Source organism: Pseudophryne corroboree, chromosome 11 (genome assembly GCF_028390025.1).
Source record: "Pseudophryne corroboree isolate aPseCor3 chromosome 11, aPseCor3.hap2, whole genome shotgun sequence".
Lineage (NCBI taxonomy): Eukaryota > Metazoa > Chordata > Amphibia > Anura > Myobatrachidae > Pseudophryne > Pseudophryne corroboree.
In genome coordinates this window covers 176,401,241-176,428,992 of record NC_086454.1, presented here as the reverse complement: position 1 = coordinate 176,428,992, position 27,752 = coordinate 176,401,241, and the positions used below count along the sequence as shown (strand labels likewise).

Genomic DNA, 27,752 nt, shown 5'->3' with positions numbered 1-27,752 from the left:
AATTGATCCAATATATTTCATAAGATACCTAAAATACAATTTAACAGGAAATAACTCAAAACACTGAATTACAAAAGATAGACTTACTTACCAGCAGTACATGACCAAACTACACACCAAACAAGCACCCCACGGACAACCAGCAACTAAGCATGTATCGTCAGACACCCAACTGATGGTGGTATCAGACCCAGACACAAGCAACACAACAGAATCCACATACGACACCTCCTCTCATCATAAAATTTAGAGGAAGAACAATAATACGAACAACTAGCTACAGTATACTGTCATTCGACCAAGGATGGGTAAACACATCTAGAGGACAAACACCGCTAAACATACTAGAAACCACAGACTCCTTAAAGGGGGCATCAGCTGGCCACATCCAAAGACATACTCAGATACATAATACCACCTATGACACTAAGGGGGTCATTCCGAGCTGATCGCTCGCTGACGTTTTTCGCAGCGCAGCAAACAGGTTACTACTGTGCATGCGTATGCACCGCAATCATTGCGGCGCAATGCGCACGCGCTTCGTATGAGTACAAAGTGAGTCATTGCTGTGCGATGGATTTAATGAAGAATCCATTCACACAGCCAATCGCCAGGAGATTGATAGGAAGAGGGCGTTTATGGGTGTCAACTGACCGTTTTCAGGGAGTGTTTGGAAAAACACAGGCGTGTCCAGGCGTTTGCAGGGCAGGTGTCTGACGTCAATTCTGGGACCAAAAAGACTGAATCACACTGAATTGCCCCTTATTCACAATACACCACACAATATTGCTCTTTATTCACATTAGATCACACAGTAGTGCCCTTTCTGCTGATTAAAATGATATGCGGCATGCCTATATTCTGTGTGCGACTGTGGCTGTATCTGCATACGAAATGCTACGCTACAGTGATTTCCAGGAATACACTGCAACATAGCATTTCATATGCAGATACAGCAGCAGTCATATGCAGAATATAGTCATGCTGCATATCATTTTAATCAGCAGAAGCTGCTTGTGCCCATAGACATTATAAGTGCCCTAGGCAATTTCCTACTTTGCCTATGCCTAGGGCCGGCTCTGCGGGAGTCCTTCTGCACATGCGCAGCCATCAGACAGCACAAGCATGAGCCGCAAGGGACACTGGGAAGGATTCTATTAGATCCCTCTCGGGGAATGCTGTGGAGAGAAGCCCATAGGCTTCTACTAGGTAATGCCATCTGTAGATGGCATTGCCTATTGGGTACGAACTCCAGTATTTTTCACTTTCCAGAGCTTGGTGCTTATAAAGAATGCGGTCAGGTCTCAGAAAACAGAATTTTCTGAGGTTCTACAGCATTTTTAGTGTTGCTGCATTCCACCCACAGTATGTAATGTACAGGAGACCAACAGAACATAAATAACACATATGTACTCTATATAAATTATAGAAGGGTTACACTCCATAGATGTTCTGGTGGTCCACTCACCCTCTTCATCAGATGTGAGTGTTTTCAGATGCATTTTAGCACTTTCCCTCAGCATATGCTTCAGATTATCCATAAAATCTCTGACTTCCTTTAACAGACTCTTGTACATTTTTCCTTCTTCCTCTCCTTTATCTTTTATATCATTCGTTTTACCCACTTCCACTTTTTGAAGAAAAGTTTTCAGCTCCTTCCCAAATTCTGTAGTCACATCTTTGCCCATTTCCTCTATGAAAATAATCATCTTTCGCTCTGGCGATAACAGCGACAAGAAAGCTCCACTAACTGCCCGGAATGAGGAGCGCCCACTTTTCTTCTTCTTCCTTCTTGTAAGCTGAGGAGAAAACTTTCCTCCATCCTCTGATGTCCCATCTTCAAGACTGCTATTGGATCCACTATCCTGGTCATCCAATGAAGACACACCATTAAAATGAGTCTCACTTCCATCTTTTACCTCTTGTGCTTTTTTTGCAGAGGTAGGAACATTGTAGTCATCTACATCTTTGCGCATTGGTGATAATTTTAGTCCGAAATCGCGGCTGCCTTTGCTTAGGCTCTTTCTCAGACGCTGTCTTAGAGATGAACGAGGTTTTCTGTACTCTTGGTTTTCTAATGTTTCTTGGGTTTGCTCAGATTCAGTCTGATCTGTTGTTTCCATTGGAACCATCTCATCCTCCTCCTTTACAGATTCCTCAGATGGTACAGGCGGAGGTGGGTTTAATGGAGGCGAGAGGGAGCCTGAATTCTCTGTAGATACCCTGACTTTGATGCTTTTTTGGAAGTGAGAACGCTTGAGTGCTCCAGAATCTATGGATTTGAAGAGAGGGTTAAAAAAGAAGAGGGCCCCTTCTTTTCCACCTAAGGAAACCTCCTCAGGACTACGAGTTTTCAGTATTGGTAGAAGATAAGGTCTTATTTTGTCTGGTAGGTCAGAGTGTGGTGGTGTCAGCAAAAGTGCAAAAGAGGGAGTAGTAGCTGGAGCTGTAGCAGTGTCTCGGGCGTTGAGGGAAGAATTCCAGAACTCTAAAGAGTAAGGAAGAGAGAAATGCATTCATGTAATAAAAGTGAGCTTGAAGAAGTCATTATTCCCCAAAACATCCCCTACCATCCTACAGATACTGAAAGAGAACAAGTGCATAAAAGTGTCCATGCTAGTGCGTCTATACATAAGTAAAAAGAAAAAACGATTTAATTACCATGTCCTAAATGCGAAATGGCCTCCAGCTCTTTTCGGGATGTTACTTTTTCTATAGCTGCCGGAAGTCTGAGCATATAAGGGAGAACATCTCTGTAAAATAAAGACAGGCGTTAATGTCATGGAAAGTATTAATGCAAGTAGTACCAAGGTGATAAAGAACACTAGGGAAAGCATAATGACAAATTTTGCCTTTGACTGCAGTAATGTAAACATAGCATAGATGAATGGTTACCGAGACAAAGAGATGATAAATGGAAACCATGGATTATACTTTAAGCAGAACCTTGTAGATGTTAGTGTTACCTTCTGTAGATGTTAGTGTTACTGCTCAGCATAAATAACTGCCTTAGTTTTAGATAAAGAATAGAGTTGACATTAACCATCAGGAACTGAGCATCAGACTATTACAGGGCCGGGCTGGCCATAGTGGAGGGCTGTATGGGGTACAGACCGAGTTGACGCTGTATATGCCAGGTCCATTATCCCAGTACATCTATATCTATATAGCCTCAGATGCAAGCAGCACCCACATGTATAATAAATAAGCAATAATGCTGGACCACTCAGCATACAGGGCCAGAGCATACAAGCAGACCTCCAGCGGTGGCAAAAAAGCAGAGGTATTGGGACCAATGCTTCAATGCTTGGAAAACATTTTCATCAGGATACCCTTTTATTTTGTTTCATACGTAGAGGTAGGAGGAGGCACTCAACATGGTCCCATCTCAAGGTTAAGCTGCTTTCAAATTGTACATCACCGTATTATGCCTATGGGTGACTTTCTGCACTAATTAGTCTCCAAATTTTGTGACATTCTGATTGTGAAATCAAGCTCCATAGGGGAAGTGTATTTTTATATTACACAGTATATATACAGAAAATGTGTGTGTTATAATCACCTCTCAGTACTGTAGTAAGACACAAGTCTTATTAGGTCTGGAAAGGTAACTGTTGAGTGTTCTAGAGAGAGACCTGCATAAAGAAAAAAACTTTAACATACTAATCCATCACATAAGCACAATCATGACTTTTGTGTCCCTAGTAACGCTTGGACAGGATATCTTTTTGTTGGAGGGACAGAAGAGGGTAGAGGGCACTGCAGTGAACCTTAACATACCGAGTCATTCCAGCTGGCAATGGTAGCAGAGTATATATGATAAGTACATATATGATAAGTACATTACAATCTGTGCTCACTGATAGAGCTATGAGGTTGTAATGTCACTTATCTCCTATGTCCTATTGAACCTCTGTAGATTGCACAGTACAGTTTTACATTTGAAAACTGACAACAAAAAAACAGCTTAAAAGAAGCACCAATCCAGTAAAAGAAATACTAGTGTTATAAACATACATTGACTTCAATAAAGGATAATTATAACGTCAAACAGGGGTAGACAACCTATGGCACTCCAGCTGCTGTGGAACTACACATCCCAGTATGCTATCGTCTTGCTGTTAGAACATGCGAAAACTGTGGAAGGGCATGCTGGGATGTGTAGTTCCACCTCAGCTGGAGTGCCACGTTGCCTTCCCCTGATGTAGAAAATAAGACATACATAATGTGAAATATTTATGTAGTAATGTGGCATACTGGAATGTTAGGAGACAAGAGATATTGGAAAGTTCCAAAAGCCATTTAATTCTTATCAGTGAGTGGGGGAGTTTTATGGCCCCAAAACCAGTTCTTGCAGACCCTGCCACATGTAGGGGTTTAGGACAGGAAGTGCAGGGGGATATTAGCAAAAGGAACAAAGCACAGGACAGTTCAGTGGGAGCTGAGGTCTGAGGATGGAGGGCACAGGCTAGTGTCCAGGAGAAACGCAGTCCGGGGACTGTGGAACAAGCATGGTCCACAGTCCCTGGCATGATGGAGAGAAGAGCAGCGTGTGGGTGTTGCTATGAAGAGAGGGAGAGCTCATATCTGCAGTGTAACAGGAGAGCCAGCAGCTTCAGTGAGAGATGGAGAGTGCAGTGTGAGAGCCACAGTATGCAGAGTACAGTGGAAGGAACCAGGAACAAAGGACCTTCAGGTGTACCCAAGAAGCAGGACGGGAGGTGTGAGTCTGCGGGAGAGGACGAGCTGGGTGAGTGGTAGGAACCACGTTTGGCGGAAGGCCCCCAGTAACGTGTCCATGAGAGATCCCGTTTAAATAGAGCCCCTAGCGAATGGGGGAGAGCACACTGAAATGAATCTCAGTTTGCGGAAGCCGCACTACTGATTCCCAGAGACTGCGCTGATATGTACTGTACTGTAATGCTGTCACATCATTGTTAATGCTGTTATTGCCAGTGAAGCAAATGAAAGGAGATGTAACCTGATGTAACCCATATGAATATTGTGCTGTTGAGAAGAAAAAGAAGTTAAATGTTACTGTCGTGATAACCCTGTCTAAACTGTGAATAAACTGCTTGCTTATGTGATGAAACGGCCTGGTGTGCAATGCTTTTAAAATGACTGACGGATCTGCCGCTGCCCGGCTATCACAGTAACATTTAGCATAATATTATATATAGCAGACTGCAGTAATGTAAGAAAGCCTATAGAACAGTGGTTCCGAAACTGGGTGCCTAGGCACCCTGGGGTGCCGCAAAGATCTTGCAGGGGTGCCTTGGGTTGGTGGTCCAGGACCAAATCAAATTATTTATGATCAAACTGATAGGCAAAACCAGTGCTGGTGGCTGCCATCATGAAACATGTGAACAATCAGAAGCGCATCTGTACACCAGCACATAACTGACCTAGGCCCCCACCCACTAGTGCGATATGGCCTGTTTTTATGCAATTGAGACGAATTCCAGAGACGGATAGCATGAAAGTGTCATATTGCATGTCCTCTTCAAGGAGCGCTCCCGTGTGCATCGCATCGCAAATCACACGGGCAAATCTGCACGTTATATTTATCTTAATCGCACAGAAATAGGTTTAATAATGTTAGCTCGCATGAGATAAATCACATGTAAAAAATAACTAAAGTAGTATATCGCAATCGCAGTGCTCCCGGGAGCCTTCCCGGCCAGATTGCAGGAAAAATGGATCCAACTCATTGCTGAGATAAAACTCCCTAGTGGATGGGGGCCTTAAAGGATGACAGGTAGGTACAACTTACTAAATCTAATATTTATTTCCAAATTGATCAATAAAAAACTTTAATCCTTGGTGTGCCATGAAAAAAATGCTGATACTCTAGGGCAGAGTGATCCAAGAAAGTGTGGGGACCACTGGTCTATGGGGGTGATTCCGAGTTGTTCGCTCGCTAGCAGATTTTAGCAGCATTGCACACGCTAGGCCGCCGCCCTCTAGGAGTGTATCTTAGCATAGCAGAATTGCGAACGAAAGATTAGCAGAATTGCGAATAGAAAATTCTTAGCAGTTTCTGAGTAGCTCCAGACTTACTCCTACACTGCGATCAGCTCAGCCCATTTTGTTCCTGGTTTGACGTCACAAACACGCCCTGCGTTCAGCCAGCCACTCCTCCGTTTCTCCAGACACTCCTGCGTTTTATCCTGGTACGCCTGCGTTTTTCCGCACACTCCCAGAAAACGGTCAGTTTCCGCCCCCAGAAACACCCACTTCCTGTCAATCACACTCCGATCACTTCAACGATGAAAATTCTTCGTTCGGACGTGAGTAAATCTACTAAGTTTTATGTTAAATTACTTAGCGTGTGCGCACTGCGTACCATGCGCATGCGCATTTTTGCCTTAACCGGTCCGTTGCGAAAATCTGCAACGAGCGAACAACTCGGAATGACCCCCTATGTTAATAAGTCTCTGTTAATTACCTAGCCATTCACAGTGAATCTGCGTGTCATGGAAAATTAGGTACAATATACTGTATATGGTTATAGTTCATATGTTAAATAACATTTTGAATTCAATGCTAAATCGACCACCTTCTCTCATATAACCCTGCAATGACTGCATCATAGAGGTCTCATACATCAGCTGCAATAAAACTTTTAATACCCTTGAACAACTACAAGAGGCATATATCCTTAGACAACCATGAAACTGTTGACATTTGTCATAGCGTAATCCGTACAATAAGTCACTCAGACATGACATTTGTTTTCAGAAGAGAAAATTTCAAGCAATCAACACTTGTTCAAGTTTTATGCCATAGTTATACATTCCAGGGTTCTTTTGCTGTACGGACATACAGTATTCAATATCAGATCCCACTCAGATTCTTGTTATCATTAGTTTTGAAAAGTTATTCCAGTCATAAAACAGTCCCCATCCGTGAATGTAGTCACTGCTGCCCGCTACTGATCCCGCAATTCTTCAGTGTGGCACACTATGGGGGTAATTCCAAGTTGATCGCAGCAGGAATTTTGTAAGCAGTTGGGTAAAACCATGTGCACTGCAGGGGAGGCAGATATAACATGTGCAGAAAGAGTTAGATTTGGGCGGGTTATTTTGTTTCTGTGCAGGGTAAATACTGGCTGCTTTATTTTTACACTGCAAATTAGATTGCAGATTGAACACACCCCACCCAAATCTAACTCTCTCTGCACATGTTATATCTGCCCCCCCCCCTGCAGTGCACATGGTTTTGCCCAACTGCTAACAAAATTCCTGCTGCGATCAACTTGGAATTACCCCCTATGTTGCCCAGAGCCCACTCTATGTATATGCCATTGCTGTATTACTGGTTCACAAGATGCACAGTGGATATATGACCAGAGGGTGGCAGTGGTGCATTAACAGTACGTGATAAACACATGCATCTAGATGACACAGATTCTGGTTGTTTAGATTATGCAAGTACACTGGGATTGTGCTCCCCCTAGTGCTGACACCATCAATGTGTGTGTCAGCAAGTTCCCATTTTTCCCCCCTGATGAGACAAAAAAACAGATTGATAACTAAATTATTTCTTACTGATAATTTCTAAAACTTTCCTGCAGGGTCGGTCCTGGGCATAGGCAACCGGAAACTTGACTAGGATTACCTAGCTCCAGGGAGGCATTTGTGGATCCAGGGGGCACAGGGCGATCGCACCCCATAACACACAGCCCCTGATGACCTGATCAGGGTTAAACTAGTGGTGATGCTTCCAGTGCATTGCACCTAGAGTTGCCACCTGCCCTGGATTTTACAGGATGGTCCTGTAATTGTCAGGGACATGCAGCATTCTGTATTGAGTCAGTATGGGACGCAGTTTGTCTCATTTTTTGGGGATCTGCGTCAGAGGCGGATCTCTCCGGAATCAGTGGGCATGACTGAGAGTGACTGACAGGCGCTTCAACCTATGGCTATGTGCCTGAACTAGGCTGACCCCATACTTACCGACATTCTGGCTACCCCTTGCAATATTGGTTGCCTCCAGCTTCCTTAATCTCTTTCCCAGTGTCTCTGGCTCAGCTCCTGCTGCTACTACCGCACTCTGGGTGGAATGTACTAATGGGAAAATGCGGTAAAAACCCTGACTTAAATAATCATAATTCAATGACCTGAAATAACTGACTGAAATGGAGGTGGGAAGACAAAAAATGTTGTGTACCCAAAAGCCTTGGAATAGCAACATTGATAACAGAAGGAAAACTTTAAACCCATCTCGCATTTGGAAAGTGATTATAAAACTGAACAGAAAGAAAAGCTGGGGATCAGGGCTTCTAGCGACACCCCAAAAACCAAAATGACACTGGGCAGCCACCTCATGGGTGTGTTGGAAGAGCTATTAAGCTACTAATTATTTTTAATATGTTGACAGTTACATCCAACTCATTGATAACTTAATAACTAGAAAATTCAAAGCCGGGCAACGGGTTCAGTTTTATAATCACTTTTCCATGACATATTATTTAGGAACTACTTACAGTTCAGTATGCTATTCCAGCTCTTACTGTACCTCCATCTCCAGTGAAGAAGGGGTGGGAGCGCTGCACTTCACAGGATAAGGTCATTAGGTCGACCACTATTGGTCGACATGCATTATGTCGACTGGGTTATTAGGTCGACATGGTCATTAGGCCGACATGTACTAGGTCGACATGGGAAAGGGTCAACGTGAGTTTTTCACATTTTTTTCTTTTAATTTTTTTAACTTTTTCGTACTTTACGATCCACGTGGACTATGATTGGGAATAGTAACCTTGCCCGAAGCATGGCCAGCGAAGCGAGCCATGTGAGGGGACACGGAGCACTAATTGGGGTTCCCTGTCACTTTTTCGAAGAAAACTACACAAAAAAAGTAAAAAAACTCATGTCAACCTTTTTCATGAAAAACAAGGGGGCCGGCTGCGCAAAATAACAGGGAAAGGTAATAAACCAGAAAGCTGACGTATGGATGAAAAAATAGGATTTTAATACCTACCGGTAAATCCTTTTCTCTTAGTCCGTAGAGGATGCTGGGGACTCCGTAAGGACCATGGGGTATAGACGGGATCCGCAGGAGACATGGGCACACTATAAGACTTTGAATGGGTGTGAACTGGCTCCTCCCTCTATGCCCCTCCTCCAGACTCCAGTTAGAGAACTGTGCCCAGGGAGATGGACATTTCGAGGAAAGAATTTATTGTTTAAACACAGTGAGTGTCATACCAGCTCACACCTCGAACACGCCGCAGAACGTGGCATTCAATAGAACACCAGCCAACGGCATGAAAAAATACAGCCATATGCTGCGATAATATGTAACACAACCTGTGTGTCACCACAACCAATATTAAGATACCGCATGCCATGGCATGAACAACGTCAGCAACAGCCTGACTGAAAAGAAACACCACAAGATTGTAACCATAATCAATAACTGCAGATACAGTACGCACTGGGACGGGCGCCCAGCATCCTCTACGGACTAAGAGAAAAGGATTTACCGGTAGGTATTAAAATCCTATTTTCTCATACGTCCTAGAGGATGCTGGGGACTCCGTAAGGACCATGGGGTTTATACCAAAGCTCCAGACCGGGCGGGAGAGTGCGGACGACTCTGCAGCACCGATTGAGCAAACATGAGGTCCCCATCAGCCAGGGTATCAAACTTGTAGAGCTTAGCAAAAGTGTTTGAACCCGACCAAATAGCCGTTCGGCAAAGTTGAACCGCCGAGACTCCTCGGACATCCGCCCAAGAAGAGCCCATCTTCCTAGTAGAATGGGTCTCCACCAACTTCGGTAACGGCAATCCAGCCATAAAACGAGCACGCCGAATCGTATCACAGATCCAGCGTGTAATAGACTGCATAGACGCAGGCGCCCCAATCATGCTGGGAGCATACCGGACAAACAGAGGCTCTGTTTCCCCAATCTGAGCCAAATTGGTGACATAAATATTCAAAGCCCTGACTACATCGAGAGACTTTGAATCAGCCAATGCTTAAGTAACCACAGGCATCAAAATAGGCTGGTTTCTGCGAATCACAGAAACCACTTTTGGCAGAACTATTATCCAAGTTCTCAATTCCGCTCTATCCACATGGCAGATCAAACAGGGGCTCTTGTGAGACAAAGCCGCTACTTCCGACACCCGCCTTGCGGACGCCAAGGCCAATAGCATGACCACTTTCCAAGAGAGAAATTTTAAGACAACCTTTCATAAAGGCTCCAATCAGTGTGACACAAGAAAATGCAACACCACGTCAAGGTCCCACGGTGCCAATGGGGGCACAAATGGAGGTTGGATGTGCAGTACTCCTTTCACGAAAGTCCGAACTTCCAAAAAGGTGGGCAATTCCTTTTTTTTTTTTTTAGAAAGAAAATTTAGAAGGCTAAAACTGCACTGAAATGGAGCCTAACTTTAGGCCTGCATCCACATCTGCTTGCAAAGAATGGAGAAGAACGACCCAGCTGAAAGTTTTCTTGGATTCACACCAAGACACATATTTACGCCAAAAACGGTGGTAAGGCTTTACCGTTACTTCTTTTCTAGCCTGAAGAAGTGTGGAAATGACTTCACTGGGAATACCCTTTCGGGCTAGAATATGGCGCTCAACCGCCACGCCGCCAAATGCAGCCGCGGTAAGTCTTGATCCACGCCCGGATCTTGCTGTAACAGTTCCTCACGTAGAGGAAGAGGCCAGGGATCTTCTAGGAGTAAATCTTCAGAAAGAGTGAAAGCGGAGGGGACACATAGACCGACTGAAAACACCCAAGGTGTCACGAGGGCGTCCACTGCTATAGCTTGAGTGTCCCTTGACCTGGAACAATATCCCTGAGGTCTCTCGTTGAGGCGAGACGCCAACATGTCCAATTGAGGCACACCTCAAAGACTTGTCACTTCTGTGAAAACTTCTCGATGATGACTGTATTTCTCCCGGATGGAGATCGCGTCTGCAGATGAAATCTATTTCTCCGTCGTTCACATCCGGAACGAAGACTGCACATATAGCGTTTACCAGTCTTTCCACCCAGCGGAAAACTTTTTGCGGCTTCTACCATTGCGGCTTTGCTCCTTGTTCTGCCCTAGCGGCTCACTTACACCACTGCTGTCAAGACATCTGACAGAAGCAAGACGGCAGATCACGAAGAATATATTAGTCGAAAATAGCTCTTAATTCAAGAAAGCTTATTGCAGACAAGATTCCCAGCTTGACCTTTTCCTCTGGAAATACTTCCCTTGGAAGGACTGCTCCCCAGCCTCGGAGATCGGCATGCATGGACACCAGGATCTAATCCTGGATCCCGAACCTTCGTCCCTCTAGGAGGTGAGAACTGAGCAGACACCTCAGGAGCGATATCCTGGCCATTAGGATTATATTCCGGTGCATGTGCAGGTGAGACCCGGACCACATTTTTAACTGGTCCCGTGAAAACCCTCTGGCATTTGACCTGCACACCTAAAAAGCCTCTTAGGCCGCACCCATCTTCTTCATCAACGGAACACATTGATGGATTGTCACTGCAACTCTGATCCGGCTCCGGATCCTCAGACCTCTTTCCACAGGAAAACACAGAACCTCAACGGTTCAGTATCTACTCTGATACCCACCTCCGACATCTGCGTCGTTGGGAACAGCAGCCAATCCCTGTGTTGGAGAACAGTCAGAGAGAAACAACGATTTGCACCACTTGTTTCTTGACCTCGCCTTAATCAGGAGAGTGTCTCAGTACAGAATAACAATGGCTCTTACTATTGAAAGAATACCATCCTACTGCCATCACTCCGGTGAAATAGCAAAGACAATACTGGACATCAACCCAGGTAAGCTGAATGCGGATAAAAATGCAATTAAACCCTTTTCTACCTTCACGTTTTTTGGGGGTTTTTTTTGTTTTTTTTAACAGAGACAGCAGGACAATGTCCTGAACCTGACGCAACTCTGGTATGGTGTCGCGTACTACCTCCCCTTCCAGAGGGGAATCGGTAAGATCTATTTGAAAAATCAGTGAGGGGAATCATCTGTAAACTCCAGTATGTCCCCCTATGGATTCTATTATTAACTCACAGACCCAAGTCCATTCCAAGACTGACTGAAGAGTATTAGACGAGTTTCCACCGGTGTGGGCTCCAGCCAGATAGACCCAGCGACATGCAGTGGATGTGGTAGACACAGAAAACGACATCCGCTACTGCGAACCGAACAAGGCTGCAGAACTCTTACCTTTTCACCATCCACTATCTTCACAGAAAGGGAAAAAAGAACGGTAGCGAACCGGTTAAAATGACTGCATCCCACAACAGAATGTGTCATCAACCGTTGTGAGGGAATCTAACTCACGAAGGTAGACTTACCAGTGGTATCCGCCGAGATTGCCTTAACTGAGGCATCCCCAAACAGCGGTACACCGTCCCAGGGAAAAAAAATCCAGTTTCTCTCTGAGTCAGCCTCAGCATTCCCCCGGCCACACCTCTTGCAGTCGCACATCAGCCTGCCGCAATGTTATAGAGAAGGATCAACATAAGAAACATCCCCTCTCTCTGTAGGGTAATTCTATCAGATGCCCTTCCGAATACAAACACTCCCCCATGTGCATGTAATGCAAATAACTCCAAAGCATAGAAATAAAATATCCTTAGCTTCCTGTGTAATATCCTTTGTGACAGGGCCGCGTGTCGACCAGGAGTTGACTTTCACAGTATTCTCTCCACGGCGGGAAAGGAATAAACATTCGGACTCCTTGAGAGGATCTGAGACCAACTCGTCACGGCCGACCTAGAGCTTTATCAACAGAGCGACCAGCACATGAAAAGGAATACTGTTACTTCAGCATTCATTAGAAATCGTAATATGAATATACATATTGTAATACACATATAAACACATCTCCTAACTATATAATAAGAATTTACTCACCAGTAATTCTATTTCTCGTAGTCCGTAGTGGATGCTGGGACTCCGTAAGGACCATGGGGAATAGCGGCTACGCAGGAGACTGGGCACAACTATAAAGAAAGCTTTAGACTACTGGTGTGCACTGGCTCCTCCCACTATGACCCTCCTCCAGACTTCAGTTAGGATACTGTGCCCGGAAGAGCTGACACAATAAGGTAGGATTTTGAATCCCGGGTAAGACTCATACCAGCCACACCAATCACACCGTATAACTCGTGATACAATACCCAGTTAATAGTATGATAACAACTGAGCCTCTCAACAGATGGCTCAACAATAACCCTTTAGTTAAACAATAACTATATACAAGTATTGCAGACAATCCGCACTTGGGATTCACTACGGACTACGAGAAATAGAATTACCGGTGAGTAAATTCTTATTTTCTCTGACGTCCTAAGTGGACGCTGGGACTCCGTAAGGACCATGGGGATTATACCAAAGCTCCCAAACGGGCGGGAGAGTGCGGATGACTCTGCAGCACCGAATGGGCAAACTCTAGGTCCTCCTCAGCCAGGGTGTCAAACTTGTAGAATTTTGCAAATGTGTTTGACCCCGACCAAGTAGCTGCTCGGCAAAGTTGTAGAGCCGAGACCCCTCGGGCAGCCGCCCAAGAAGAGCCCACCTTCCTTGTGGAATGGGCTTTTACTGATTTAGGATGCGGCAGTCCAGCCGCAGAATGTGCAAGCTGAATCGTACTACAGATCCAGCGAGCAATAGTCTGCTTTGAAGCAGGTGCACCCAACTTGTTGGGCGCATACAGGATAAATAGCGAGTCAGTCTTTCTGACTCCAGCTGTCCTGGAAACATAGACTTTCAGGGCCCTGACTACGTCCAACAACTTGGAAGCCTCCAAGTCTTTAGTAGCCGCAGGCACCACGATAGGTTGGTTCAGATGAAAAGCTGATACCACTTTAGGGAGAAACTGGGGACGAGTCCTCAATTCTGCCCTATCCATATGGAAAATCAGATAAGAGCTTTTACAAGACAAAGCCGCCAATTCTGAAACCCGCCTGGCCGACGCCAAGGCCAACAGCATGACCACTTTCCACGTGAGATATTTTAAATCCACTGTCTTAAGTGGTTCGAACCAATGTGATTTCGGGAATGCCAAAACCACATTGAGATCCCAAGGTGCCACTGGGGGCACAAAAGGAGGCTGAATATGCAGTACTCCTTTGACAAAAGTCTGAACTTCAGGTAGTGAAGCCAGTTCTCTCTGGAAGAAAATCGATAGAGCCAAAATCTGGACCTTAATGGAACCCAATTTTAGGCCCATAGTCACCCCTGACTGCAGGAAGTGCAGAAATCGACCTAGCTGAAATTCCTCCGTTGGGGCCTTCCTGGCCTCACACCACGCAACATATTTTCGCCAAATGCGGTGATAATGGTTTGCAGTAACTTCTTTCCTAGCTTTAATCAGCGTAGGAATGACTTCCTCCGGAATGCCCTTTTCCTTCAGGATCCAGTGTTCAACCGCCATGCCGTCAAACGCAGCCGCGGTAAGTCTTGGAACAGACAGGGCCCCTGCTGTAGCAGGTCCTGTCTGAGCGGCAGAGGCCATGGGTCCTCTGAGATCATTTCTTGAAGTTCCGGGTACCAAGCTCTTCTTGGCCAATCCCGAACAATGAGTATAGTTCTTACTCCTCTTCTCCTTATTATCCTCAGTACTTTTGGTATGAGAGGAAGAGGAGGGAACACATAAACCGACCGGTACACCCACGGTGTCACTAGAGCGTCCACAGCTATCGCCTGAGGGTCTCTCGACCTGGCGCAATATCTTTCTAGCTTTTTGTTTAGGCGGGACGCCATCATGTCCACCTGTGGCCTTTCCCAACGGTTTACAATCATTTGGAAGACTTCTGGATGAAGTCCCCACTCTCCCGGGTGGAGGTCGTGCCTGCTGAGGAAGTCTGCTTCCCAGTTGTCCACTCCCGGAATGAACACTGCTGACAGTGCTAACACGTGATTTTCCCCCCTTCGGAGAATCCTTGTGGCTTCTGCCATCGCCGTCCTGCTTCTCGTGCCGCCCTGTCGGTTTACATGGGCGATCGCCGTGATGTTGTCTGACTGGATCAGTACCGGCTGGTTTTGAAGCAGGGGTTTTGCCTGACTTAGGGCATTGTAAATGGCCCTCAGTTCCAGAATATTTATGTGCAGGGAAGTCTCCTGACTTTACCATAGTCCTTGGAAGTTTCTTCCCTGTGTGACTGCCCCCCAGCCTCGAAGGCTGGCATCCGTGGTCACCAGGACCCAGTCCTGTATGCCGAATCTGCGGCCCTCTTGAAGATGAGCACTCTGCAGCCACCACAGCAGAGACACCCTGGTCCTTGGAGACAGGGTTATCAGCCGATGCATCTGAAGATGCGATCCGGACCACTTGTCCAATAGGTCCCACTGAAAGGTTCTTGCATGGAACCTGCCGAATGGAATTGCTTCGTAGGAAGCTACCATCTTTCCCAGGATCCGCGTGCAGTGATGCACCGACACCTGTTTTGGTTTTAGGAGGCCTCTGACTAGAGATGACAGCTCCTTGGCCTTCTCCTCCGGGAGAAACACTTTTTTCTGTTCTGTGTCCAGAACCATCCCCAGGAACAGTAGACGTGTCGTAGGGATCAGCTGTGACTTTGGAATATTTAGAACCCAGCCGTGCTGTTGTAGCACCTCCCGAGATAGTGCTACCCCGACCAACAACTGCTCCCTGGACCTCGCCTTTATCAGGAGATCGTCCAAGTACGGGATAATTAAAACTCCCTTCTTTCGAAGGAGTATCATCATTTCGGCCATTACCTTGGTAAAGACCCTCGGAGCCGTGGATAGGCCGAACGGCAACGTCTGGAATTGGTAATGACAATCCTGTACCACAAAGCTGAGGTACTCCTGGTGAGGATGGTAAATGGGGACATGCAGGTAAGCATCCTTGATGTCCAGTGATACCATGCAATCCCCCTCGTCCAGGCTTGCAATAATCGCCCTGAGCGATTCCATCTTGAACTTGAATTTTTTTATATATGTGTTCAAGGATTTCAAATTTAAAATGGGTCTCACCGAACCGTCCGGTTTCGGTACCACAAACATTGTGGAATAGTAACCCCGTCCTTGTTGGAGTAGGGGCACCTTTACTATCACCTGTTGTGAATACAGCTTGTGAATTGCCTGTAACACTGCCTCCCTGCCTGAGGGAGTGGTTGGTAAGGCAGATTTGAGGAAACGGCGGGGGGGAGACGTCTCGAATTCCAGCTTGTACCCCTGAGATACTATTTGAAAGATCCAGGGATCCACCCGTGGCGAGCCCACTGATTGCTGAAGTTTTTGAGACGGGCCCCCACCGTACCTGGCTCCGCCTGTGGAGCCCCAGCGTCATGCTGTGGACTTAATGGAAGCGGGGGAGGACTTTTGCTCCTGGGAATTGGCTGCATGCTGCAGCTTTTCCCCCCTACCTCTGCCTCTGGGCAGAAAGGACGCGCCCTTAACCCGCTTGCCCCTATTGGGCCGAAAGGACTGTACCTGATAATACGGTGCTTTCTTTGGCTGTGAGGGAACATGGGGTAAAAATGTAGACTTACCAGCTGTTGCTGTGGAAACGAGGTCCGAGAGACCATCCCCGAACAACTCAACACCCTTATAAGGCAGAACTTCCATGTGCCTTTTAGAATCTGCATCACCTGTCCACTGCCGAGTCCATAACCCTCTCCTGGCAGAAATGGACATTGCACTAATTTTGGATGCCAGCCGGCAAATATCCCTCTGTGCATCCCTCATGTATAAAAGTGCGTCTTTAATATGCTCTACGGTTAGCAATATAGTGTCCCTGTCTAGGGTATCAATATTTTCCGACAGGGAATCTGACCACGCAGCTGCAGCACTGCACATCCATGCTGACGCAATAGCTGGCCTCAGTATAACACCTGTGTGTGTATATATAGACTTCAGGATAGCCTCCTGCTTTCTATCAGCAGATTCCTTCAGGGCGGCCGAATCCGGAGACGGTAGTGCCACCTTCTTTGACAAGCGTGTGAGCGCTTTATCTACCCTAGGGGATATTTCCCAGCGTGACCTATCCTCTGGCGGGAAAGGGTACGCCATTAGTAACTAGAAATTACCAGTTTCTTATCAGGAGAAGCCCACGCTTCTTCACACACGTCATTTAACTCCTCAGATGGAGGAAAAGCTACTGGTAGTTTTTTCACTCCAAACATAATACCCTTTTTTGTGGTACCGGGGGTAACATCAGAAATGTGCAACACATTTTTCATTGCCTCAATCATGTAACGTGTGGCCCTATTGGAAGTTACATTAGTCTCATCGTCGTCGACACTGGAGTCAGTATCCGTGTCGACATCTGTGTCTGCCATCTGAGGTAGCGGGCGTTTTAGAGCCCCTGATGGCTTTTGAGACGCCTGGGCAGGCACAGGCTGAGAAGCCGGCTGTCCCATAGTAGGTATGTCGTCAAACCTTTTATGCAAGGAGTCGACACTGTCGCGTAATTCCTTCCACAGAACCATCCACTCAGGTGTCGACCCCGCAGGGGGTGACATCACATTTACAGGCATTTGCTCCGCCTCCACATAAGCCTCCTCATCAAACATGTCGACACAGCCGTACCGACACACCGCATACACACAGGGAATGCTCTGACAGAGGACAGGACCCCACAAAGCCCTTTGGGGAGACAGAGAGAGAGTATGCCAGCACACACCAGAGCGCTATATAATACAGGGACTAACTGAATTATATCCACTTATAGCTGCTATATATATATATATACTGTGCCTAAATTTAGTGCCCCCCCTCTCTTTTTTACCCTTCTGTAGCTTATAGACTGCAGGGGAGAGCCAGGGAGCTTCCTTCCAGCGGAGCTGTGAGGGAAAAATGGCGCCAGTGTGCTGAGGGAGTTAGCCCCGCCCCTTTTTCGGCGGACTTCTCCCGCGTTTTTGAAACTCTGGCAGGGGTATTAATTTACACCTATATAGCCTCTGGGACTATATATGGTGTATATCTGCCAGCCAAGGTGTGTAATATTGCCCTCAGGGCGCCCCCCCCCCCCCCAGCGCCCAGCACCCATCAGTGACCGGAGTGTGAGGTGTACATGAGGAGCAATGGCGCACAGCTGCAGTGCTGTGCGCTACCTTGGTGAAGACCGAAGTCTTCTGCCGCCGATTTTCCGGACCTCTTCATGCTTCTGGCTCTGTAAGGGGGACGGCGGCGCGGCTCCGGGAACGAACATCAAGGTCGGGTCCTGCGGTCGATCCCTCTGGAGCTAATGGTGTCCAGCAGCCTAAGAAGCCCAAACTACCACCTGTTAGGTAGGTTCGCTTCTTCTCCCCTTAGTCCCTCGCTGCAGTGAGTCTGTTGCCAGCAGATCTCACTGTAAAATAAAAAACCTAAAATATACCTTCTTTCTAGGAGCTCAGGAGAGCCCCTAGTGTGCATCCAGCTCAGCCGGGCACAAGATTCTAACTGAAGTCTGGAGGAGGGTCATAGTGGGAGGAGCCAGTGCACACCAGTAGTCTAAAGCTTTCTTTATAGTTGTGCCCAGTCTCCTGCGGAGCCGCTATTCCCCATGGTCCTTACGGAGTCCCAGCATCCACTTAGGACGTCAGAGAAATATATATATATATATATATATATATCATACATATAAGCGGATTGTCCGGAACCGTCGGGTCCATAGCGACATTAATGTGTTCTGAATGTGTATGAGCATGTACTGAAATGCCCCAGTTGTGGATCTAGCAGGAAACCTTATGGTCAACAGCAAACCTAGTATTCGTCGACAGCAGGGAGTAGTAACCAGGCAAAATAACATTCTTGCAACCCCGAGGGGTCCGAGGGAAGTATACATATATAATTTTAATAACACTTCCCCACATATACTACCATGTCTGTGCTCGAGCTACAGGCCCAAGGAACCGTACCATACATATAAATATATATACAGGTATAAGGCAGTTACAGCATGTTAATTTACACCCAGTAAGAACAGTTGGTGCCGACAGGGCCACCCACATACTACTGTGTCTCCCATACAGTGTTTACTTTTAACAAGCATACAACTACCGACCTGCTGCTACTGCATCTACCGAATCACGTACCAACAGGCATCGGCGATGCCGACAGTGATCCCCACAGCTGTTTGTGAAAGAGCACTCACGCATGTCGACCTATGTTGACTAACAAGCTATAGTGGGTATATCTGACAGGGAACACACAGAGATAAATGCACAACAATAATGATTACATGCCCATTATCTAAAATAGTGCAATATTTACTTCTGTATAGCAATAATAACACTGTGCCCCCCCTCATTTGCACTATATACATGCTTTTGGCGGGGACATGGGGAAAATGGCGCTGAATCTTGTTGTGAGGGCTAAGCCCCGCCCCTTCTCGGCGCGCTTCAGCCCCTCTATTAAAATAACTTTTTTATGCTGGCGGGGGTCCGTATACAGTGCCCACGCACTGTATACATGTTTTATCACACACAAAGAGGTTTATATTGCTGCCCAGGGCACCCCCCCCCCCCTGCGCCCTGCACCCTTGCAAAGCCGTTGGTGTGTGGGAGCAATGGCGCGCAGCTCGGCCGCTGCTTTATACTGGCGGGGGTATCGTACACGGTGCCCGGGCACCGAATATGCATCTCTTGCCAGCGGTTTTGACCCTCAGTAACTTGCTGCCCAGGGCGCTCCCCCCCAGCGCCCTGCACCCTGTGAGTGCGTTGGCGTGTGGGAGCATGGAGCGCAGCGCAGCGCGACCGCCGCGCTGTACCTTCGTTACTGAAGTCTTCTGCCGTCACTGAAGTCTTCTGTTCTTCATATACTCACCCGGCTTCTTTCTTCTGGCTTCTGTGAGGGGGGTGACGGCGCGGCTCCGGGAACAAGGAGCTAAGCGCACCAAGTGATCGAACCCTCTGGAGCTAATGGTTTCCAGTAGCTTAAGAAGCAGAGCCTTTAACTCACAGAAGTAGGTCTGACTTCTCTCCCCTCAGTCCCACGAAGCAGAGAGCCTGTAGCCAGCAGGTCTCTCTGAAAATAAAAAACCTAACAATAAAGTATTTTAGAGAAACTCAGTAGAGCTCCCCTAGTGTGTGTCCAGTCACTCCTGGGCACAGAATCTAACTGGAGTCTGGAGGAGGGGCATAGAGGGAGCAGCCAGTTCACACCCATTTAAAGTCTTATAGTGTGCCCATGTCTCCTGCCGATCCCGTCTATACCCCATGGTCCTTATGGAGTCCCCAGCATCCTCTAGGACGTATGAGAAATTTATTGTGCAGTTATCACTAAAAAAAAAAATATATATATATATATATATATATATATATATATAAAACCTTTTTCCATGTCGACCTAGTACATGTCAACCTAATGACTATGTCGACCTAGTGACCCTGTCGACCTAATGCATGTCGACCAGTAGTGGTCGACCTAATGACTGTCGACCTAAGTGTGGTCGACCTAACGACCCATACCCGCACTTCACTACCCTACACAGTAGCGTTACTGCTTCAGAATGTGGACTGTGTCTGCAGAATACTGCTGATAGGAGTCACTATTACTCTGCATAGAGTTTCTAACCTCATCCCAAACATCAGCAGAGCTACCCACCACAGCATATAGGAATGTATGAGTGGGAGAGAGAAGACTTCTGGCACATATGTGACAAATGGGACTTCACTGCACCTTTGCTTCCATTGCCTAAGCACAGAAGACTGGAGTAAGGACCACCAGAGTATAGAGACCAGCATAGCCGATCCTACCTCACCGCTGGGCACCATAGCAGTCTCAGGAGGCTACTATCGTATTAGTTCCACAGTGTTTCCTACTATTCTCTCCCTGAGGTTAGAGATTAATGGGGTATATTTATGAAGCAATCCTAAAGCAAGAAGACCTGGCTCCCAGGTAAGTGCGTAAAACAATAAGGAGCAGCCTATATCCAAAACACAATAGGGGTGTTCCCTCCACCCCCAAAAATAATACAAAGGGAAAAAAGTGAGTGAATCTGACAATGGCGCCCTTCTATCTCCACATATAAGTAGATGTAATCTCAGTAATATATAAGAGAATAGATCAGCAATATACGTTCCTGTATGTAGCTTGTATCATCAGCATGTGATAGATCAATCTCCCCGTTTTCCACACAGTATTCTTCCTTTTGTTCCGTTTCCTCTCCAGATACCCATAAAATAGAGGGAATGGGCAGACAATAGTATAATACCGTTTTATTTTTTGACAAACATAAAAACTTCAATCCAATAATAAGATTAAAAAATTGACACACAGGTGACAAGGAAAATCCCAGAGAATAGAGGTAATGTAATTACCGGATAGTAAGAGAACCTGAATAAGTTCTCAAACTCGCATAGATGTAACAGCAATCTCAGGCAGCCACCCGGGTTAACAGCTCTCTGGAACCGGTAATCACTTTCGCCCACAGTCGTCTGGATGATCCCTCTCACAGCAGCTGGAATAGACCTGAAACGCGTTCTCTTACTATCCGGTAATTACATTACCTCTATTCTCTGGGATTTTCCTTGTCACCTGTGTCAATTTTTTAATCTTATTATTGGATTGAAGTTTTTATGTTTGTCAAAAAATAAAACAGTATTATACTATTGTCTGCCCATTCCCTCTATTTTATGGGTATCTGGAGAGGAAACGGAACAAAAGGAAGAATACTGTGTGGAAAACGGGGAGATTGATCTATCACATGCTGATGATACAAGCTACATACAGGAACGTATATTGCTGATCTATTCTCTTATATATTACTGAGATTACATCTACTTATATGTGGAGATAGAAGGGCGCCATTGTCAGATTCACTCACATTTTTCCCTTTATATTTATAAAGCAGTGTGGAGAAGTGAGCCAGTAGAGAAGTTGCCCATGGCAACCAATCAGCATTGAAGTAACATTTATAATTTGTATACTATGAAATTATATAGAGCAGCTGATTGGTTGCCATGGGCAACATCTCCACAGGCTCACTTCTCCACTCTTTTCACTGCTTCATGAATAGACACCTACATATGAAACAGGCACCTGACATACTACATAAGGAGATTTATGGTAAGACTTACCATTGTTAAATCTCTTTCTGGGATGTACATTGGTTTCCACAGGGAATAACATCGGGGTGTAGAGTTGGATCTTGATCCGAGGCACCAACATGTTAAAGCTTTGAATGTTCCCAGGATCCACTGCAGCGCCTCCTTTATAGCCCCGCCTCCAGGCACCGGAGCTCAGTTTTGTTAACCAGTCCAATGCAGTAGCAGGTAAGAGACGTTGGATGTTAGTCACATAGACCCACATTCTCACGACAGGAGAAGGGACTAGCGGGCAATGCCATACAAACCCAAAGAAGCTAACTGCGTCAGTGTGGGCGCCCTGTGGAAACCAGTGTACCTCGCAGAAAGAGATTTAACAATGGTAAGTCTTACCATAACTCTCCTTTTCTGCAGCGGGGTACACTGGTATTCCACAGGGAATAACATCGGAGATGTCCTAAAGCAGTTCCTCATGGGAGGGGACGTACTGTAGCGGGCACAAGAACCCGACGTCCAAAGGAAGCATCCTGGGAGGTGAAAGTATCAAAGACATAGAACCTGATGAACGTGTTCACTGAGGACCACGTAGCCACCATGCTCAATTGTTCAGCGGACGCGCCACGTCGGGCCGCCCAAGAAGGTCCAACAGACCGAGTAGAATGGGCCTTGATAGCAGCAGGAGCTGGGAGTCCAGCCTGCGCATAAGCTTGTGCAATCACCATTCTATCCCATCTGGCCAAGGTCTGCTTATTCGCAGGCCAGCCACGTTTGTGAAAACCAAAAAGTACAAAAAGAGAATCTGATCTCCTGATAGAGGCAGTCCTATCTACATATATATGGAGAGACTGTACCGGGTGGTATTCATGTGGCCAGCGGTCAGCTGACCGACAGTCACATGACCTCCTCCACCATCCCGACGGCTCACTATCCCGATGGTCGGCATGCCGACCAACAGGGACTATTTCCACTCGTGGGTGTCCACGACACCCATAGAGTGGGAATAGAACCCGTGGTGACCACAGGTCGCCACCAAGCCCGCAGCGTGGCGAGCGCAGCGAGCCCGCAAGGGGCTTGCTGCACTCGCCCCTCCCCGCCGGGATCCCGGTGGCGGTATGCTGCCGGGATCCCGGCGTCGGTAAACTGACCGGCGGTCTCCTGACCGCCGGTCAGCCATACTACACCCACTGTACCACATCCAAAGACCGTTCTTTGGAGGACAAACCAGCAGAGATGAAGGCCGGAACCACAATCTCTTGGTTAAGGTGGAAAGATGACACCACCTTACGTAGATAACCAGGGCGAGTTCTAAGAACTGCCTGGTCACGAAAAATCAGAAAGGGTGGACGACAGGACAAAGCGCCTAAGTCTGACACCTTCCTAGCAGAGGCAACAGCCAACAGAAAAATGACCTTAAGTGTAAGGCATTTAAGGTCCACAGACTCAAGAGGTTCAAATGGAGACTCTTGAAGGGCATTAAGAACAGCAGACAGATCCCATGGAGCAACAAGAGGGACATAGGGAGGCAGAATCCATAGTACGCCCTGAGTGAATGTATGAACGTCAGGAATAGATACAATTTTTTTGCTGAAACCACACGGACAAGGCAGACATGTGAACCTTGAGGGAGGCCAGGAGAAGACCTAAATCCAGGCCTTGTTGCAAAAAAGCCAGAAGTCTGGAAGTACTAAACTTGTATGCATCGTAATTCTTAGCAGCACACCAGGTGAAGTAAGAATTCCAGACCCTATAATAAATCCGTGCAGAAGCTGGTTTGTGGGCCTTCAACATAGTTTGAATAACTGCCTCAGAAAATCCTTTGGCCCTCAGGAGTGAAACTTCAAGAGCCACGCCATCAAAGCCAGTCTTGCCAAGTCCTGGTAAACACAAGGGCCCTGAACGAGGAGTTCTGGGTGTTGAGGAAGTAGAAGAGGACGCTCGATCGAGAGAACCTGCAGGTCTGAGAACCAATGACGTCTGGGCCACGCTGGAGCGACTAGAAGCAGTATTCCTCCTTCTTGCTTGAACTTCCGTAGTACCCTGGGCAGGAGTGACACTGGTGGAAACATGTATGGCAGCTGAAAGTTCCATGGAATTGCCAGTGCGTCCACGAAAGCTGCTTGAGGATCCCTTGTCCTTGCTCTGAAGACCGAAATCTTGTGATTGTGTCGAGACACCATCAGGTCTGGTAGACCCCACTTGTCCACAAGCAGTTGGAAGACCTCCGGATGAAGACTCCACTCCCCGGCGTGTATGTCCTGACGACTGAGGAAGTCCGCTTCCCAGTTGAGGACCCCTGGAATGAACACTGCCGATATTGCTGGCAGATGGCATTCCGCCCATCGAAGAATTTTTGACACTTCCATCATTGCCATGTGGCTATGAGTGCCGCCTGAGGTCTCACTGAGGAAGCCAGAAAGCGAAACAGCTGTCTGAGGAGACTCAGTGCAGTGCAGCCAGAGCCGGAACCACACACCCTGATATCCACGCGCAATCTTAGGTGGAAATACATTTACTTGGACTGATTTGGACTACTAAATGTCCGATTTGGGAGTGTGGAACTCTAATACCATTCTATGGACTCCCGTTTGTGAATATCCGTATTTGGAACGCACAGTGAACTTCCGGATCTTAGCGGTGGAACGCATCACAACTTCCGCTTCCGGTCAACGCCACTTCCGGTTGCGGACATGCGTCCGGCTGTTTGGGGCGGAGAAAGCTGCTCACATGGACATTATTGTGTCATTAGATCTATGTATAAATACATGCTCTTTTGCTGTACACCTTTATGCTCCTGAGAAGGACCAGAGCGTCCGAAACGCGTTGAGCAATTGGTGTTCTCTTCTGACCGTGGGTGACCTGACACTGGACTTCATTTATCCTTATCCGGCTTTCGTGGTATCCGGAACCACGAGCGGAGCCCCTGTACCATCTGGGAGGGTAACTTTGGAATACCAGTCACGCCAGCACCCCCTTCACTTTTACCCTGAGTGGTGATATGCTTTTTTAATCTGTATAAATTGTGAGTTTTCCTTGTAAATAAAGTTTTGGTCCCCTAAAAAGTTGATCTGCACCATGATCTGTTTCTGTTTGTCAAGTTAAGGATTTTAACCACAGGATCAAAGGTTGCACGGACAACGGGACCCTTACAACACAGGACTCATTACACCTGGAATTGATAAGGATATTTCATGTAAGGCCTATTGGTAGTTGCGCCACTATTCAATTTTCTTTTATAACTTCTATTTTCTTGGAATTTTTGTGAAGGTTCCTCATTGCGTAGTTGGCTGCATTATACCTAGCAGCGCATTTATTCATTCATTGTTTTCTGTACGCAATTCCAGAATGTTTATCCGGAGGAGAGATTCCTCCCTGGTCCACCGACCCTGGAGAGAGTGTTGCTCCAACACCGCGTCCTAACCCCGCAGACTGGAATCCGTCGTTAGGAGGACCCAGTTGGAGATCCAGAAGGGACGACCCCTGCTCAATTGTTGGTCCTGTAACCACCAACTCAGTGACAGGCAAGCCTCTGGAGTCAAGGAGATCATTTGAGACCTGATGCGGTGAGGCAGGCCATCCCACTTGGAAAGGATTAACCTCTGCAGAGGGCGGGAATGAAATTGAGCGTACGCTACCATGTCGAAAGCCGACACCATGAGGCCTAGTACTTGCATCGCCGAGTGTATCGACACTCTTTGGCGAGAGAGGAAGCATCTGATTGAAGTTTCAGGACCTTCTCTGGAGATAAGAACAAACGTTGGTTGTGTGTGTCCAGTAATGCCCCCAGGTGCACCATGCTCTGAGCAGGGACCAGTGAGGATTTCTTCCAGTTGATGAGCCACCTGTGGGCTTGTAGGAATTAGACCGTCAGTTCCAGATGACGGAGGAGAACCTCTGGGGAGTTCACCTGGATCAACAAGTCGTCCAGATACGGCAGGATCCTGATACCCTGACAGCGGAGAAGGGTCATCATGACCGCCATGACCTTGGTGAAGATCGAGGAGCCGTGGTCAGTCCGAAAGGCAAGGCTTGTAAACTGATAATGAAGGTTGCCAATAGCAAACCGTAGATATTGCTGATGCGACATGGCAACAGGTATGTGTAGGTAAGCATCCTGTATATCCAGGGATACCATATACAGTAGTCCTTGGGTTCCATAGCCAGTACAATAGAGCGCAGAGTTTCCATATGGAATTTGGACACCCTTACAAATTTGTTCAAAGATTTGAGGTTGAGTATAGGTCAGGAGTATCCATTCGGCTTCAGAACTAGAAACAGCGTTGAATAGTATCCCCTGCCTCTCTGAGACAGAGGCACCGGCACTATCATTCCTGTATCCAGGAGGGATTGGACAACCAAATGTGGAGTCTGTGCTTTTAACGGATCCAAAGGGATAACCGTTGAGTAAAACTGGCGAGGGGGATGTCTCTTGAAAGAGATTGCGTACCCATGAGAGACCACTTCCTGCACCCTGGCGTCCGAAGTGGTCTTTAACCATATCTGGGCAAACTGCAGAAGTCGGCCTCCCACCCTGGGGTCCCCCAGGGGGAGGCTCGCCCAGTCATGCAGCAGGCTTGTCCAGTTTGGAAGCAGGCTGACGGGCGGCTCAAGAATGTTTAGGTTTGGGCTTAGAGGACTTTGAACTGCGAGCCTGTCTTGGGTACGCCTGACCCTTTGCTTTACCTGGAGGTCGAAAGGAACGAAAAATAGTACTCTTAGCCTTCGGAACCGAAGGATTAGTACTTGGGAGAAACGCAGTCTTGGCCGACGCCAAGTCGGTCACAATCTTGTTCAGATCATCTCCAAATAGTATATCTCCCTTAAAAAGGAGTACCTCCAAGGTCTTCTTAGAGTACAGGTCCACCGACCAGGACCGTAACCACAGAATCCGGTGAGCCAGGATAGACGTAGTAGATGCCTTGGCCACTATAACGCCTGCATCAGAGGCCGCCTCCTGAATATAGTGGGAGGCTGTAGTAATATAGGACAGATATTGTCTGGCAGTGTCAGAAAAATTCACAGGTAGCTCTTTCTCAATTGCTTGAACCCATGCTTCAATGCCTTTTGTAGCCCAAAAGGCTGCCATAGTGGGTCTATGTACAGTACCCGTAAGAGTGTATATAGACTTCAGGCAACCCTCCACACGCTTATCCGTCGGTTCCTTCAAAGAGGTGACGGTGGTGACAAGCAGAGTAGATGACACCACAAGACGGGCTACATGTGAGTCCACTGGTGGCGGGGATTCCCACTTGTTACTCAACTCCGCATAGATAGTATAACGAGCTAGCATCTTTTTACACAGGGAAAATTTCTTTCCTGGAGAAGAACAGGATTCCTGACGTATGTCAACTAAATGGTCAGAAAGTGGTAAGACTAATTTAGTAACCTTCTGACGTTTGAACTTATCAGGTTTCTTAGACGTATCGGGAGGGTCAATCTCATCATCACTCTGAAGAATCAGCTTGATAGCCTTCACCAGGTCAGGAACATCAACCTGTGTTGTAGAATCTTCATCAGAAACAGCAGTATCAGCATCTGATGGATCATATATTCACCATCCGAATTGGAAGAATCATCTGAAATATTAGTGGATTGTGGAGGAAGAAATGGCCCACTTAAATTACTCTTTGGTCCCAGTAGGGCGAGGGTTAGGTTTTTGTTTAACCAAGGACTGAGTTAATTGCTGTAACTGGGTTGACAGAGTATCCGGCCATGTTGGATTAACTACAGGGACAATATGCGACTGTAATGGCACAGGAGGTCCC

At 46.8% G+C, this 27,752-nt stretch overlaps 1 protein-coding gene across 1 annotated transcript in view; it reads right to left on the bottom strand.

The window, feature by feature from the left end:
- RIN1 (Ras and Rab interactor 1) overlaps positions 1-27,752 on the bottom strand; it is a 109,210-nt gene that overhangs the window by 36,579 nt on the left and 44,879 nt on the right. Inside the window, exons 5-7 of the mRNA XM_063945113.1 lie at positions 3,563-3,635; positions 2,662-2,753; positions 1,469-2,488 (exon numbers count right to left, since the gene is read on the bottom strand). Of these exons, the coding sequence (XP_063801183.1) occupies positions 1,469-2,488; positions 2,662-2,753; positions 3,563-3,635 (1,185 nt within the window). The remainder of the gene's footprint in view (positions 1-1,468; positions 2,489-2,661; positions 2,754-3,562; positions 3,636-27,752) is intronic.